Source organism: Pocillopora verrucosa, chromosome 5 (genome assembly GCF_036669915.1).
Source record: "Pocillopora verrucosa isolate sample1 chromosome 5, ASM3666991v2, whole genome shotgun sequence".
NCBI classification, from domain to species: domain Eukaryota; kingdom Metazoa; phylum Cnidaria; class Anthozoa; order Scleractinia; family Pocilloporidae; genus Pocillopora; species Pocillopora verrucosa.
In genome coordinates this window covers 24,869,994-24,886,309 of record NC_089316.1, presented here as the reverse complement: position 1 = coordinate 24,886,309, position 16,316 = coordinate 24,869,994, and the positions used below count along the sequence as shown (strand labels likewise).

Below are 16,316 nucleotides of genomic sequence, written 5' to 3'. Positions count from 1 at the left end.
ATGTTTCCTACAAATGTTTAAATATGGTTTGATTTATTCCTTTTGAACTTCTCACCCTTAAGTCTGTCGGCAAGGCCTTAAAATGTGCAACGCATCCTCTTATGTTTCAGCGTTTTTCATCTCCTCCAACCATTTTCGTGACTGTCGCTCATGGTGTTACTAACCGAACTCAGGATGTCATGGCCTTGTGGGTCGAGGACTTGAAAGCAGAAAGCTTTAAGATTTGTTTGAGAGAAGCCAAGATCTTCGATGGTCCAAACAAAAACTTAAAAATAGTAGGCAACCCCGAGTTTTATAAGGGCTGTTCATGGAATATTTTTGAGCAGTATACAACTTGCCATCTCCGCAGCATATTTACGCCTTCTGTCAAGTAAGTCATATTTATCCGGATCGAATGGAAGCTCAGATTTGTATCAAAACGTTTAACAGCGATTCCAACAATAAGGACATCATCACCGTTGACTACATGGTGACTGGAGGTGAGCAGAAAGTGTCATGGTTATTTTCATGCTAATTTTCATGCTAATTTCAAGAAGACTAAGTTTTCACTGTTTTGAAAAACGAGGTATTTGCACAAGTTTTAGCTACTGCACGTCAATCAAATTATAACTCTGTGGCGCGCAGCTGTAATTCTTAACTTAAGGCTAACATCTTATTCTCTGATCGTTTTTTCCTTCCGACTTGATACCTAATGGCAATGCCGTTAGGATGCTGGTTACAAAACGCAGTTAGCTACAAACAGGGCTCAGGTAAATTCATTGACATAGTTAAAATCATGTTTAAAATACTTAAGTCAAAGGCTGAATACAACATTTGGATACCTTTTTCCAAAACACTTATACTCTCTTAGCACTTGAACAAGTGGGACGGGAGTTGCCAATATAGGTTGCCATTATTACTGTTTGTGCAAAGCTTTCGGGCCTCATGATGTTAGATGCGTCTCTGTGAAGAGTTCTCGTTCATACCAAGAACCTTTCTGCTCATCAAACGGTTCAACATGTTGGCTTCAAGTAGAACACTTTAGGACAGCTTAAATACACTAAGCCGCTGGTCTCGTTGTCTGTTTTCTGCATTTTGAGATGCTGAGTTTGATAAAAGCACATGGCATTTTCTTTTTCATTTGTGTTCTCGAGCTTATTCGGTTTCTCCATGATCTAGGCACGAAAAACTTGTAAGTACATCGTATATCTATCTATTTTGTTTGTTTGTTTCTTTGTTCGCCGTATTATTTCCTAATTTCAGTGAATCGTTCGTTGGTTAATCGTTGGTTAATAGTTTATTTGTTCGTTCTAGTTCATTCGCTCGGCGTGATGGAAGTTTGTTTGCCAATTTATATGGAATAATAATACAGTTCAACGCATATCAAAATATTCAGTTGTCCTTGATCACGCAGTAGAGACACTGGCTCTCTACACAACATATGACAGTGTATGTCTGTTTCAACAGGAAATGTGTATTCTTCGACTTAACTACACTGTACAGCACCCTGGTAACTGTGAAGGTAAGTTATTTTGAATGAATACTTGCTTCCTAGAACTTTCTTTGTCAGAAAATCCGTCTCCATACACCTGCAGAGAAAATAAGAGCGAAAGTGTCACTGTTATTGTCAGTGTCAGTGCTAATGGCACCATCGGTGTTCAAAGCAAATCTTGTTGCTGGTTTTCATGGTTATCATGCTGCTGGTTGTCATTTCGACTGGTGTCAGCAATAATGTCCGATTCTAGTTTTGGTGTCTGTGGTGCAGAAGCAGTTTTAACGCCAGCAGAAGTGACATTGTCCTCTTGTTAACAACGCTTTCTGTTATAGGGGCGCTTTTGGAAACAATGGCCTTATCTTGTGATTTCAGTGAGTGATAGAGATGGTTGTGACAATAGCTTTAAATTAGACAAAAGTGAATTCAGATTACGCCAAGTATTTTTGAATTTATTTTTTCTAGGATTTCCTTTTTAGAGAGGTCGTCAACACATGCCGTAAATCCCCTCCCTTGGTTATTTCCATTGTGAAGTCATTTGCCTCAGGAAATTTGTGTTTTATCCTGATAAGGCCCTCGGAGTTCAAGTCACGGTTAATCATACTGAAGCTAGTGACAAATCTTATGTATACGATGCCGTTGTGTCCTGGGTTGAAAATGTCAGCTACAATAGATTCACTGCATGTATGATGTCGGCCGGTTACAACGAAAGACACGCAAATGCTAATGTGACAGTTGATTGGATGGTTTACCAAGGGACACCAGTGGGTGGAGTTGCTGATGAAGGGCGGTTATCGCAATGGTGGACTGGAACGACTTGTAAATCGTCAGTTTTCTCTCGGTCGGTAAAATGAATTATCTTATTATAAATGTCATAAAAACGAAGAGAAGTTTCTCCGAAAAACTGAAGCCGTGCTCAGCTCGCAGTTACGACCTTGCATGATTCATTCATTCATTATATATACCTAAAGAGATGAAGTCGTTTAACTTAAGTGTTTCAGAAGCCACAGATGTTTTCACACACAAATGGTATTAACTAAAATAGTGTCGGCCTCATACCAAAATCTTCAAAAGAAAATGGCTGGCAAAAAAATTTCTCAGGCAAATTTCACCGTCACGAAAGACTCACGCGTTTGTTATCAACATTTCGAACGACATTATTACGAACGGGATCTTAGGTCCGAGATGCTTCGAACACCCGGGAATTACAAGTTGGAGGAGGATGTTGTCCCAAAAATCCCGGGCTATTTATGGTGCAAACACTCGATCGACCCTAGTGTCAGTTATCAGGGGAATCAAATTTGTCAATAAAATATAAACAATTCTCCATAACTTGTTGCAGGAATATCTGTATCTTGTGTTTCAGTATGGATCTGCGTGTGAAGAGATAGCATTACCTTTTTGCCAGTTTTCTTCCTTCTGAAAGCCCTTCAACTCTGGACAACTTCAAATAACCAGAAGCGAAAGAAAATAAATACCAAGAATTTATCTTATTCCTTTAAGGCCACCTAAAAGTAAATGATAATAAAATGACGATTTTACGCTTCAGTTTCTGTTCCTCTGAGAATTGCTACAAGGTAGCACTGTTGTTGCTTTTGTTGGTATTTTAACATGTAAAATTAAGACCACAAGAATATAAAACGTAAAGAGGGTTGATTGCTTATTTATTGACAACAAAAGGCTTACACCGATATTATTTGAAGTTTCTCTCTGTTATACCGCGAAAAGATTCGATCGATACATTACACGCTCCTCATTAAAATGTTATTAATTATGTGCTTTTGAATGAGGAAGTAAATAAAGTTTTTTTTTTTTTGACATATGACAAATGGAGAAAGCTTTTTGAATGGATTAAGTTCCATTTCTCAACCGCCACTCTCAGGGGAAAATTCTGAAACAGTAACACGAGTAAAAACGAGACTGCCAAGAGAAAACACCATGAATAGTCTTTATTTGTTTTTGTTTTTATTTGTTTCTTGGTTTGTTATTGATTAATTCTTGCCTCTATTGACAGTAATGATATCTTGATTACCATTATTGGTCTCCATAATGTTTTTTTTCTTCTCGGTGGTGAGTTATGTTTCTTTCCTCTCATGGTGGGTTATGATGTTTCATTATTCTGTAAACTGATGTCTTGGATGTAGACCTTCTTAACATTAGTGTATCCAATGCCCTTTTCTTTCCACACGGAGAAGACCTTAAATCATGATTACTTGAGATGTTCTTTTCTTACTTTTCGTATCAATACAAAGCTGTCAGAGCCTTCTTAAGCTGGTTATCTATAACTGCTCTAAAATTTTCTTATCGAAATTAATTCAAGATATACACAAATCTGAGCTAAAGAACAACACTACTAGGACTACTCAGATTTCATATATTTCAATGCCACTTTCATGGTTATTGCGAGGCTGGACATTCATTTTTCTTGGCAATCCATGCTGATACTTTCATTTACTTGCGAAGCTCGCTTAACGCCTGTTACTTCATCTGCAGTTGGGTTGACAGCGTTGATCCTTCTTTTGAAGCGATATCTAATCTGCATGAATAAGTTGATATCAAAACGATCTCAAGAACTGTACAACTCTATGTGCTTCGCATTTATACAGTCATCGAATTTAACTTCTTATTTCAAAGTGGAAGCCTTGTCAGGTAAAAATCTGAGCAAAAAATTAAAAGCTTATAAAGAGTATTCAAAATAAAATTTAATAACATACCTCTGAGTTCCTCACACAGTGAAGGAGGAATATTATGAAGCCCTGTTAAATGGCAATTTCAGAAATCACATTAACGCCTTTAGTAGATTCAAAGTGCTTCCATACAAGCTCCCCTAACCCTAAACCTCTTAGTATTAAATATTGCTGGGCAGCAAAAATGTCCAAACCTATACTGCTATTAATCACAGGTTCTCTACTTTGTCTCAGTATTACACTAAGTTTACCGCCTGGTAAACTTGTAAGGAAGGGTTAGTACAACTTCTTGCTTGAATATCGAGAGGAATACAATTAGATGAAGAAAACTTTTGTCATCTCAGGTATTCGATTGTGAGGCCTTTAATGTCATGTCCTAAATCGACTTAGTCTCAATAAGCAAAATTGTGATCATTGATGCAAAATAGATAATTATATGAAATTAGAAGATCCTCGCAGCTAAGAACACTACTGAAACTAATAGTTGTAAGTAGGACCTGAAAAAAAAAATTTCAGGCCCGTACGGGATTTGAACCCATGACCTCTGCGATACCGGTGCAGCGCTCTACCAATTGAGCTAACAAGCCAACTGGGAGCTGGTAAATGAATTGGGTACAAATAAACATCTGAGTGAATGAAGATTTAGATATATGAAAATTCACATATTTGCACTGCGGTGGAAAGATGAAATTAGAAGATCCTCGCAGCTAAGAACATTACTGAAACTAGTAGTTGTAAGTAGGACCTGAAAAAAAATTCAGGCCCGTACGGGATTTGAACCCATGACCTCTGCGATACCGGTGCAGCGCTCTACCAATTGAGCTAACAAGCCAACTGGGAGCTGGTAAATGAATTGGGTACAAATAAACATCCGAGTGAATGAAGATTTAGATATATGAAAATTCACATATTTGCACTGCGGTGGAAAGATGAAATTAGAAGATTCTCGCAGCTAAGAACACTACTGAAACTAGTAGTTGTAAGTAGGACCTGAAAAAAATTTTTCAGGCCCGTACGGGATTTGAACCCATGACCTCTGCGATACCGGTGCAGCGCTCTACCAATTGAGCTAACAAGCCAACTGGAAGCTGGTCAATGAATTGGGTACAAATAAACATCCGAGTGAACGAAGATTTAGATATATGAAAATTCACATATTTGCACTGCGGTTGATTGGTAGAGCGCTGCATCGGTATCGCAGAGGTCATGGGTTCAAATCCCGTACGGGCCTGAAATTTTTTTCAGGTCCTACTTACAACTACTAGTTTCAGTAGTGTTCTTAGCTTCGAGGATCTTCTAATTTCATCTTTCCACCGCAGTGCAAATATGTGAATTTTCATATATCTAAATCTTCAGATAATTATATGTTTTGTTATATTAAGGTTTGGTTTTTACTCCGGAAAACTCAGTTTCACTTTTTTTATGTAATTGTAAAGAGGGTCTTTATTTTTATGAACAAATCTTAGAATCATGACCTAATTCCCTTTTTTGTGTCTTTTTCAACCCTTTAATTCCCATGAGTGACCAAACAGAAATGCTTACAATATCAATACAAAATCAGGAAGACGAGTGATGAGAACCAAGAAAAGTATAAATAAGGGGATTAAAAGCTGATCTTATACCAAATTCTCGGAAGTAAAATCAGAAGAATTGTAGAGGAGACAGTAAGGAGAATTACTAGTAATATCTTGGGAGTTAAAGGGTTCAACACTGTTTACTAAAGAACGCTGTAACTGTTAAAAGTTCATCAGCCACGTAGCGTGTGTTTTCCAAGTATGTCTTTATGGGATAATTCGAAAGTTTTTTTTTTTATGTCAGGAGAGACAAATTCTTAGTAGACATGGGCTGAGTGAACTTGTACCCTGAAATGAGGTGCACTTTCAGCACCGACTTTTACCTTTGTCAAGATTTATTCTTAAATCAGTGGTGAATCCACCAACCGCCCGTTCACCTTCATACTGTATGAGCACGGATTTCATTCACTAAAAGGTGTATTTAGTTTACCTGAGTGGAGTTGAACATTATGAAAATGTAGGCAAAGGCTTTGTGCAGGGGCGACAGAAGACCAAATAGCCACGTGATCCCAAGCAAAGGAACCATCAACACGCATGCCCTGACACCAAGTCTATAAAATCATGAAAAAAAGAGAAAATCAACTTGTTGTGAATTGGCATTATTCGTATAAGATAGCAAAGTAAGAGGCTAAGGGCTTAGATGCATCTTCTACTGACACCACAAAAATACTTACCTTATTTGTTCACTGATTTTGTCTTTTGCATGCTGCATGTTTGTCATCTCCTTGATAACTCGCACCAGTATCAATGTGTTTAACTGAGAACAGAAGAAAACGAGACAAAACAAAAAAAAAATCTAACTATACAAAGGAAAGAGAAGTTTGCACTTGAGCTAAGTTCTCCTAGTGGCCTCATTGGATGTTCGTCAAAAGTTGAACCCTTCCCCTCCTCGTCATCCCATCAGACATTTCCCAGGTTTTCTTGACCATTGGTTGGTAAATATCCATAAAGCTGGGAGGAGAGGGAGAGAAGCATTGTGAACGCATACTGTTTCGCCTAACACCACAAAACAACAACCCGGGAGAGACTCGAGCCAGGACTACTCAACCTGAAAATCTTTCGCGGTAACCGCAGACGGGATCTTCCTACAATAAGGTCACTTCAAGCAAAATTTATATTTCATACATATTTCAGATTTCGTTGGCAACTATTGATTAGAGTCTACATTAAAAAAGCGGCGAGCGAAAAAAATGCTTACGATGCAACGATAACCGAAGGCAAAGTGTGAAAGAGGGAAACGAAAAAATTTTAAGAATTTAACCTACCAACTCGATCAGTAGAACGAATACAACAAATATCCAGATCATGCCGTTAGAGGATGACATCCAGCAGCTGAATAAAAAATTAAGTATCTGAAACTTTGATAAATTATCAATTAATTAATAATTTTTTTGCGCATGAATGTACGCAGTACACTCCATATCGGGTTTGATGACTAGTAATAAAAAGCAACAAAGAAATAACAAAACAACAACAACAGCAGCCACAAACGAATCAATTAAACCAAAAAAAAAAAACAAAACAAGCAAAAAAAGTACAACGTAAAACGAGGATTCGTGACAGGGAAATCACACGAGGAAAAATCATTCACTTCTTACAAATCTTCACTGATATAGCTTTTAATCCCTGGCCCGGTTCCTGCTGCAATGCCCAGCGATATGGAAACAACGACGGCGGGTAGACCTGTGGATTCGAAATTCGAAGAGACAACAGAGTCAAATGATGATGATATCTAAGATGATAATGGCGATGGTAATGTTCATGGTAATTAATGTCTTACTTTTCAAAAGATTATCAAATAGAGAATGGGTTTTTAATTCATAGTTACCCCATGAAAATCCATGTGAAACCTTCATTTTGTCGTTGATATTGTAAACTTTTACAACAAACAGGTAGAGATAAACTCCCTCGATCAACATCCAGCAGAAAGCGGCCATTAGGAAATATTGCACAAACGCTGCTACTGTAACACAGGCAGACTGCACAGGAATGAAAAAGTTGAGTTAAGATTTGGATTAAGGTCATAAAGATGTAATGAAAGAGATTATTCTCTTCTTACCTTGTTCTCAACAGCACCACTTCCAGTTAGGAAGATAATTTGACCTGCACCAAGTGAAGCGACTAGACTCACTCGAATCTGAGATAAAGGTCCCCTCATGTCTCTAATCAAAAATAAACAACTGATTTTATTCTACATCAGTTCTATTCTCATTTTATACAAAGTCTGATTTTATTTTTATGATTCTACTTGGCTGCTTAAATAAATCTAAACTTTACACATTTAAACTGATATAATCTCTTGTTGGTCTACATGCTCAGCTTGCTTTGGAATTCTTGGGTGGAACTATGTCATGTACTTACGTAAGAACAGCATAACTGATGATTGTTAAAGTGATTCCAACCAGAGAAAAAGACAAGCCCACATATGTAAGAATTTCCAGCGCTGTTTCGTCAGTCTTAAAAATGAATGCAAAAACAGTGATTCAATACCGATAACGGAAGAGGGCTACACACCATTTACCCCAATGCTGTCTAGTCTAAGTTCCTTCTGGAATCAATGTATGTATATGCTTATCAATATTCCTACCTTACTTAAAAAGTTACTGCTGGTTCCTCTGTTAAACTGCATAAGAACTACAAAGTGAGTCAAATGATTGCAGCTGCACTCGGTATAAAATTCGTTCCTCGATGTTAGGAGACACCCTTGTCCTGACCAACTAGAATGACAGCAGAAAACTCTCAGAATCAGAAGGAAATAAGGAAATTAGTTCATTAATACCAAATGTCTCGATAGATGGATGATCTTGAGATAAATAAGATACTGTTCGCAAGAAAAAGGAAGGAATCCACGTAACATATCGTGGTGTAATGGCACAGAAAGTTGAGATAATGAAAGTTGTCTGATGATCTAAAATTTTCTCTGATCTTTAGATTCCAAATGAACATAAAAAAAAACAAAACAACTGCCAGCTTTATAGACCGCTGAGCACGCGGAAGCCTGAGAAGGATAAAAAAAGGAGTAAGAGGTGACCACACAATGTGATGTACCAGAAAATAGGACCTGAAAAAAAAGTTAGGCCCGCAAGGGATTTGAACTCATTACCTCTGCGACACCGGTGCAGCGCTCTACCAACAACTTTCAACTAACAGTTCAGTAGTGTTCTTAGCTGCGTTGATCTCTTAATTTCCGTTCTTGATCGCAGTGCAAATATATGAATTTCATATATCTAAAATCATCATTCATCACTTGGATGGTTTATTTGGACCCAACACATTGGCCAGCTCTCAGTTGGCTAGTTAGCTCAGTTGGTAGAGCGCTGCACCGGTATCGCAGAGGCCATGGGTTCAAATCCCATAGGGGCCTGAATTTTTTTCAGGTCCTATTTTCAACTACTAGTACAATAGTGTTCGTAGCTGCTATGATCTCTTAATTTTATTCAAAGCTGTTTACCTGTTTTTTGAAGTATTCCAAAACACGCAGCTTCTGTTCGGTGCATCCTAAAACCGTAAAGTACCGTTATTATTACCTAGTACAGCGACTTGGTGTCTGATGTGGAGGTGAGAGTGCTCTCGCCGGAATTTGACTTGATGCGATGATGATGTTATTAAGAATAATAGCAATAGAAATGATAATAGTAATAATGATTATATTTATAATAATAATAATAATAATAATAATAAGAAGAAGAAGAAGAAGAAGAAGAAACAAATTAGATCAAATCAAAACAAAAGAAAAAGTTACGAATTCAGATGCAACTCTTTCTTGATAAATTGTAACTTACCGCTAGGTTTCGAAATCTCAACGTAACATTCTTCCTGAGAGTATGGTTCTTCGGCCATATCGTTGCAGACAGGATATTACTGTTGATAGACAAACGAGAAAAAAAAAAAAAAAAAAAAAAAAAAAGAAAGAAAAATAATTTAACCAACAAACAGACCGACAAAATAAACAAAGAAAATTTAATAAAAATGCAGGAAAACAGAATCAAGACGAAAGAAACTAAAATAAACGAGAAACCCAAGTCGAGGTCGAGGAAACTTATGAACATGGCCTATAGTATAGGTTATTAGCACACCAAAGCAGATTTATTTGAGATGAAAGATACTAACTGTAATACTAAGTTTTAGCAAACCTGTTTGGCTGGCCTGTTTGGAATACCTCATGGAGATCTTTGTAAATGACACAAAGTACAACTGATCCTAAGATGTAATAATGAGAACAATTTTAATGCTACTTGCGAAAAAAGGACAAGTTATCACGGTTTAAAGACCCTGCAAGTTTACCGGTGTGTTTCATTGGCATGCCCAACTTTGTAATAAGAATGAAATATTTCGAACAAAGGACACATAAACAGGTAAAAGAAAACGAAAGCAACTGGATTAAGATATCAGCCATTCGGTTTGAATGTTTGTTATAACTTGAAACCCAGCCCCCCTCTAACCAATAACGGTGATAATCGCTAGAATAATTTGAATAATACGACAAAAATATATTATTTTCTATGCTTAAAAAAAAAACAAACAAACAAAAGATATAGCTCTCTAACCGTTATCCAAGCCTGTAACAGGGACACTGACATAGTTTTCTCCTTTATCATCCTCAAATTGTACTCCAGTCTCATTTTTGTGGAAAATCTTCCTGGCCAAAATATCTAAATTCAAAACCGCGACTTATATTAAGTTAGGGCCGAAGTAAATGCAGATGCTTTCGTAGCAGTCTCAAGTCATCGTCCTCAAAAGTTTTAAGACTAAAATGCTAGAAACCATCACTTAGAAATATATTAACTGCAAGTAGTTTGCAAGGATCATCAGTCAAAGGAGTGTCCTCTGTTCAGTTGTCAGATAAAGTGCTGGTCACCATTTTTAAATTAAAAAAACATATCACTGCAGTGAATTCAAATGGTTTCTTATTTTTATTTCCATAATTTGTTTATTCATTTTATCCATTTTTCCCCTCTTTTATGAGTTATTCATAACTATGACGATATTAAAGAACATATGCAAAATAGAAAGAGTTGTTGGAATCGCAGATAACTGACGAGCGATAGGAATTTCCTGTTATAAACTGCCTTAAAAGAGGTCCAAGACAGTTCATGTGTCGCGAAATGATTCGATAAAGGGTTGCTAAAGACAAAGTTTACACTCAAAACGTCGAATAAGTAGTTGTGTTTGCAAATGGTTGGAAAATCTGCCACGAATGATGCATGTATTCATCCTGAACTCCGAATTAGAAATCAAGAAAACTTCCAAATCAGCTTTTAAGATCTACTCACCTGCATGTTTACCACGGATTTCAATCTTAGGTACGGTTTGATTAAGGAGATTTTGGGCATAATTCCCAATGAACTCCTCCAAATCAGTGACAGTGAGGAAAGTGCGTTCCATTTCTTCTTGAGTTACTTTATTTCCAGAAGAGTTCGTCACTTCTTTTATAATGGTGTCAACAAGTTTCCTTCCTGGGGACTGAGTTAGTGGTTCGTTTAGACAAAACTTTCAGTAGCCTAGCTCTTAAAGGAATCAATAAATTCATGGGTTACACAATCTGAGGAAAATTGAGCTTTCATTAACCAAGGCACCAGCAGTAAACTTAAGAGGAGTTTAATTTTATGATGACTCGATCGAACTCTTCTATTTACAAGCTATTGCTAGTGGTTTCTTAGTAAAGTGTTACGAAGATAATACGGAACAACTGAGTACAAGAATATAAATAACACAGGAAATACTGATAACTTAAGAAAGAAAGCGCTCGCGATTACATTTCGAGCTTTGCGTGATCTGCGTGAAAGTCGAACTTATATCGATAACTACGCCGTCCGGGGTCAGGAGGGGGATAGGTTTGACAATCTCTAAAGGGTGGAATTATAGGACCAACAACAATAGGCATTAAAAATGTTACAAGAAAATAAAATACACCTACCTCGCTTGATGGTGTTAGCTTGATGGCAGTAAAATTCAGTTTCCCGCACTGTTTCACTTTGATTCTGCCCAAATACGACGAGTCGGTTGTATTTGTCAATATCACAGAAAACTGCTTGCGAGTTTTTTCATTTTTTCTGCATCCCCACATTTTAAAACAGTGATCTTTCTAAGAAGACGCCTGACTGAAAAAAGAAGTCAACTGCTCACACCAAGAGATACAACAGTCTCTGTCAATAGATATAGGTGTCTCATTGCCACATTTCATTCTATGCCAGATTCGACGCATTTCTTGAACACTTTGCTGTAGTGTCCGATAGTCCGAACGGTTCAGCTCTGAGGGTGCGAGTGTATCATTGGGGTGGGAGCAGTGCCCATCTGCGTTATAAATGTAAACATAAATCAGAGACATTTTAAATCATTTAAATCTCCTTCATAAACATACTGTTTGTATTTTTTCTCAATTTATTTTTTTTTTCTGTGAGTATATTATTTGCTTGACCCTTTTTTTTCTTGATTTTTCATCCTTCCACTGCTCGAATATCGTTTCACTGCTCGTATTCAACCCCAGCTACTTTTCCCACCCGGTAAGGAACGCATTGCAGTTTCGGTTTGCGTTTGTGTGGGTGTGGGTGTTTGTTTGTTTTGTATCAGTTTCCACTTATCACTTCTCACTTTCCATTCTGAACGGAGTAGTGAGTAGTTGGTATCGAGAGTTTGTATAATATAAAAAAAATATATATATATATTTGGATGTTCAGAAGCCTTAGTATCTTTTTCTGAATATTTTTCTTAATTGTCAAGGATGGGTCCCGCTACTTAATATGTTACTTTCTAAGGTTTCTAAGCCAAAATCTCCCTTCGTTTGCTTTTCCCCCTCTTTTGGACAATTACGAGCAATAACATATCAGTGATCTTTTGGAATAGGTCGCTTGTTAAGATTTATTTAGCAACAGATAATTTATTGTTCAACCCATGACGGCAGAGGTTAACTAGTTGAACAGTGTTGAATCTTTATAATTTTATATTTCCCCTTTTTTTTTCGCCAAGACAATACATACCTTGTGCTGAAGTTGGCATGGCCGTACCAGCTGTAATGGAGACAAAACCAAAAGATATAATTCCTCAATTCACAGCCATACGGGGGGGGGGGGGAGGGGGGGCTAGGGGAATCAATCGCAAGATAAATACTTATATAATAAGATATCTAATGGAAACGTGGGACTTCCTAGTCAACCATATAGGGGCAACTGCGGGTAAAATCGTTCGTATTACACTCAAAGCCTTGCAACCTTGCAAGGGTCGTGCTTAAAGGAAGGATTCGTATAAGGAGAAGCGTCACGCATCCTTAGAACAAATCCGACACCCTCCACATGTAGCAATAACGTACAGAGTTTCTAAATGTGCTTAAAGAAGGGAATGGATACTTGACGAAGATGTGAAGATGTGTCACGCCTGCTAGAGAAAGTGCCATCAGAAAACAATGGCAATAGCACACAAAAAAAAGTATCGCTATTTATGACGCAATATCTTCCTACAAGAACATACTGATGGGAAAATGGCATCTTATTCAAAACCAACGCACTGAATCACATCGCAAAGGAAAGTCGTTAAAACATATCCTAGTCAGAGCTAATCTCAAAAATTTAAAACCGCATGCGAATAGCAGGAGTCCTGCAGGCCCATCAATACTTTTTAACTCGTCATTTGCTTCTTGTGATCTGCACCTTGCGCGAAGTTTGTCGACGCTCTGATGCAGCAAAATCTCTGCAAGTTGGCTCTTAGTTGAACCTTTTTGCCGAAACTTCCTGTCATTTCACAGGTTGAAGGTGGCTTTCAGATCAAACGTCCTTTTCGTTCGCACAGTAGCTTTAAGCCTTTTATGTGAAGGAACGCGGGATGCCATCGACAGTTCCAGATACAAAAAAATTCCTTAAGGAAATTGCGAGAAACCACTAAAATGACTGCCTAGAAAAAACAAATCTTTATTTCAGAAGACATGAAGCGCATGAAGCCATCGTCCACGTCTATACGTATGCTGCCAAAGCATAGAACAGATAATCGGTGCTTGACAGAACTATACACGCGAATATTTCAACCAAAATAGTTCCAAACTGATTCTGGTCGTGTTTTTCTTGCTTGAAATCACATTAAAAAAAAAAAAAGATTTTAAAGTTTAAATCCGCCATATTTGTTATGATGTAGTTATGACGTAGCAATGGTCAAGGTTTGTAATCTCGACTAAGAAGGATAAAAAACTAAGAAAACAGCAGCGAGGAGAGCGATAATGACTCAATTCTCGACATGGATCTTATTCCAGACGTTGTATTACGTCCAATCATGTTTTAGCCCTAACATAGCTCGTGTTCAGAAGAAGAAGAAATCGCCATTGACGAAGCAACTCAGTAAAAAATAAAAGGAGAAACATCTACGAGCTCACGTCTTGGAAATTGCGAATGGTGCTCTTGCTCTTGATGATCAACTCGATCTGGAATCGAAGATAACTAATTCCTCTCAAATAAAATACTTGTCTCTAAAGTGACATTTTTTTTAGTTTTTACTAAAAAACGGCGCAGCGCCGGCGACGGATTTATTTCACATCGCTAATTCTGTGATGTAAATTATTATTGAAACTGTAGGAACCATGTTTCGTTGTATTACTGAGCACAGATCATTTGGACCCGTGTGTTTACTGGCCAATGTTTTCAAAACAGCCCATGTTGGCTTTCACCAAGTGAGAAATGAGAGACTTGAAGATTATCCGTCAAATGAGTAAGCAACGACAGAATAAACTTTTTTTTTCTCACAAAACTCATGCATACAAAACGCTTAAGTTGTTTGCAAGTTAACCTGATACAAACCGAAAAAGAAAGACAACGGCAGTTTATTGTCAGCTATTTTATTAAAAGTGTTGTTGTAATCTTTTGAAGGGCCAAATTTACCGTAATATTTAACTGCAAATAGACCTTTAAGAAAATTACCATAAAAGCTACTTTGGGAAAATAAATATAGGATATCTGCCGTTCTAGGTTTGTTTCATATATATAAACAAAGCCTCATGTTCCATGAAGAGCGTCAGGAAGTCTCCCGTTGTCGAACATTGTTGGCTTATGATATCGATCTTAATATAAATGACGCCTCAGTGCTTGGCGAAGTAGAATTTGTTTGTTTTAGCTGCATTTGTCTGAGTTCCGTTCCGAACTGGACAAAACGAATTCGAATTCCTGAGGAAAAGTTCTTTCAACAAAAATAAAATTTTCTAGACCGCACTTTCTCTTTAAAAAGCTCTTAAGAGAACTTTAAAGAGCTCCGTCGAGGAAAAAAAGCGCAATTGATTGTACAACATGCAACCAAAAGCCTTCTTAACACATCGTTTACATATTTAAAGGTTACTATATTACTTTTTAATACTCACCAACCGCTAGTGCGAGAAAAACCATTCTCCAGAACAATTTAGCTACAGTTTTCTTTCGAAGTTTAGGATATGAATTCGGCATTTTTAGGATCACCGTCTCGTGAAACAATGATGAAGGTATTGGTCTGTGTCCAGTGACGTTGGGCAGACGTTAGACACAGAGATACGTTAGATCTTGAGCGAACAAGGAAGAAAGCAGAGACCAAACTAGGCGTGAGTTTCTAAACACATTATTCCTTGGGTTTGTTGGCACTGAATCGACCAGCTGGGTCCTTATTTTCTTTATAAATTCAGACAATATTAATACCAAGACATGACTAGAGTTATATCTCGTATACGAAAGTGCCACGGAAACCACTAAGAAGTGGCAGGTCGCAACTGCTGTTGTCTTAATTTGAAATAGCGGATGACAAGACAAAGAGTCGCAGCACGGTTTTTTCCCGGTATTTTTTAAAATTGTTATTCACCCATAGGTTGGGCACACACTGACGTATTTGTATTATTGACATCGCAACTGAGAGACGTGTAATGAATGATCATTAAAACAAAACAAAGAGTGTTCAACTCATTAGGTGTCTTCATTGGAAACTGGGCCGAATTTCCTAGTTTGCATGACGAACTGAAACGAGGTTGAGAAAGTTTTATCTGTTTAAAGAGGAAATTTTCAACTTAATGATTCATTATGTCTACCAGGGGAATTTTTCGTGTTAAGCCTCCATCTAATTACAATATTTTCCTTTTTTTGGCATCCCTAAATGAAAGACGAAAAAACTGAAACAAATACACCTTTAAGAATTATACCTCCTCTGCTATCTAAGTGGTGTTTTACGAATATGGACTTTCTTGAGAGACTAAAACTTAGCTAAGCTGACAGCGGATAGCAATTGAAGGATATAAAACAAGGATTTTAAACATTACTCTATTGGTATCAAAGGGAAATATAACATCTCATTTTAATGCCGGAAAAACGAGAATTATTGGGTCAAGGAGACAGAGGAAAACGAGAAAACGAAAAATTAAGACGGACTTGAGGATGTGATAATCATCAAACGTCTGCGAGGCCTTCAATCATAAACCTACTAATGGAAAATTCTCGCATATTTTAGCATTGCAATAAGGCACCTTGGCCTCGTGTTCCCAAAGAAAACTTCATAATCTTCACTTGACGTGCGGCGCTTATCAACTTTACATAAAATAATGGTTAAATAAGTCTTTCTGTACAAAAAATTTGAAATACTACCCACTTCAATCAT

The 16,316-nt window shown here is 37.3% G+C and overlaps 3 protein-coding genes across 3 annotated transcripts; 1 reads left to right on the top strand and 2 right to left on the bottom strand.

The window, feature by feature from the left end:
• Positions 1-394: 394 nt before the first annotated feature.
• LOC131778831 (uncharacterized) lies at positions 395-2,325 on the top strand. The gene is given in 4 exon segments (XM_066166551.1): positions 395-479; positions 874-997; positions 1,419-1,501; positions 1,937-2,325. Coding segments are annotated over 4 exon segments (681 nt in total).
• Positions 2,326-5,934: 3,609 nt separating this feature from the next.
• On the bottom strand, positions 5,935-11,117 carry LOC131791521 (adhesion G protein-coupled receptor L4-like). The gene is made up of 13 exons (XM_066166550.1): positions 11,006-11,117; positions 10,280-10,384; positions 9,866-9,932; positions 9,515-9,593; positions 9,184-9,230; positions 8,320-8,449; positions 8,094-8,188; positions 7,792-7,894; positions 7,561-7,711; positions 7,331-7,415; positions 6,998-7,064; positions 6,407-6,489; positions 5,935-6,283 (listed from the first exon to the last, which is right to left on the bottom strand). Exons 1-13 carry the CDS (start codon positions 11,115-11,117, stop codon positions 6,154-6,156), a joined length of 1,254 nt encoding a protein of 417 aa, XP_066022647.1. The 3' UTR covers positions 5,935-6,153.
• LOC136281326 (uncharacterized) lies at positions 11,009-15,403 on the bottom strand. The gene is made up of 4 exons (XM_066167816.1): positions 15,064-15,403; positions 12,710-12,739; positions 11,650-12,026; positions 11,009-11,195 (listed from the first exon to the last, which is right to left on the bottom strand). The coding sequence occupies exons 1-3, from the start codon at positions 15,143-15,145 to the stop codon at positions 11,818-11,820; spliced, it is 321 nt and encodes a 106-aa protein (XP_066023913.1). The 5' UTR covers positions 15,146-15,403; the 3' UTR covers positions 11,009-11,195; positions 11,650-11,817.
• Positions 15,404-16,316: the final 913 nt, after the last annotated feature.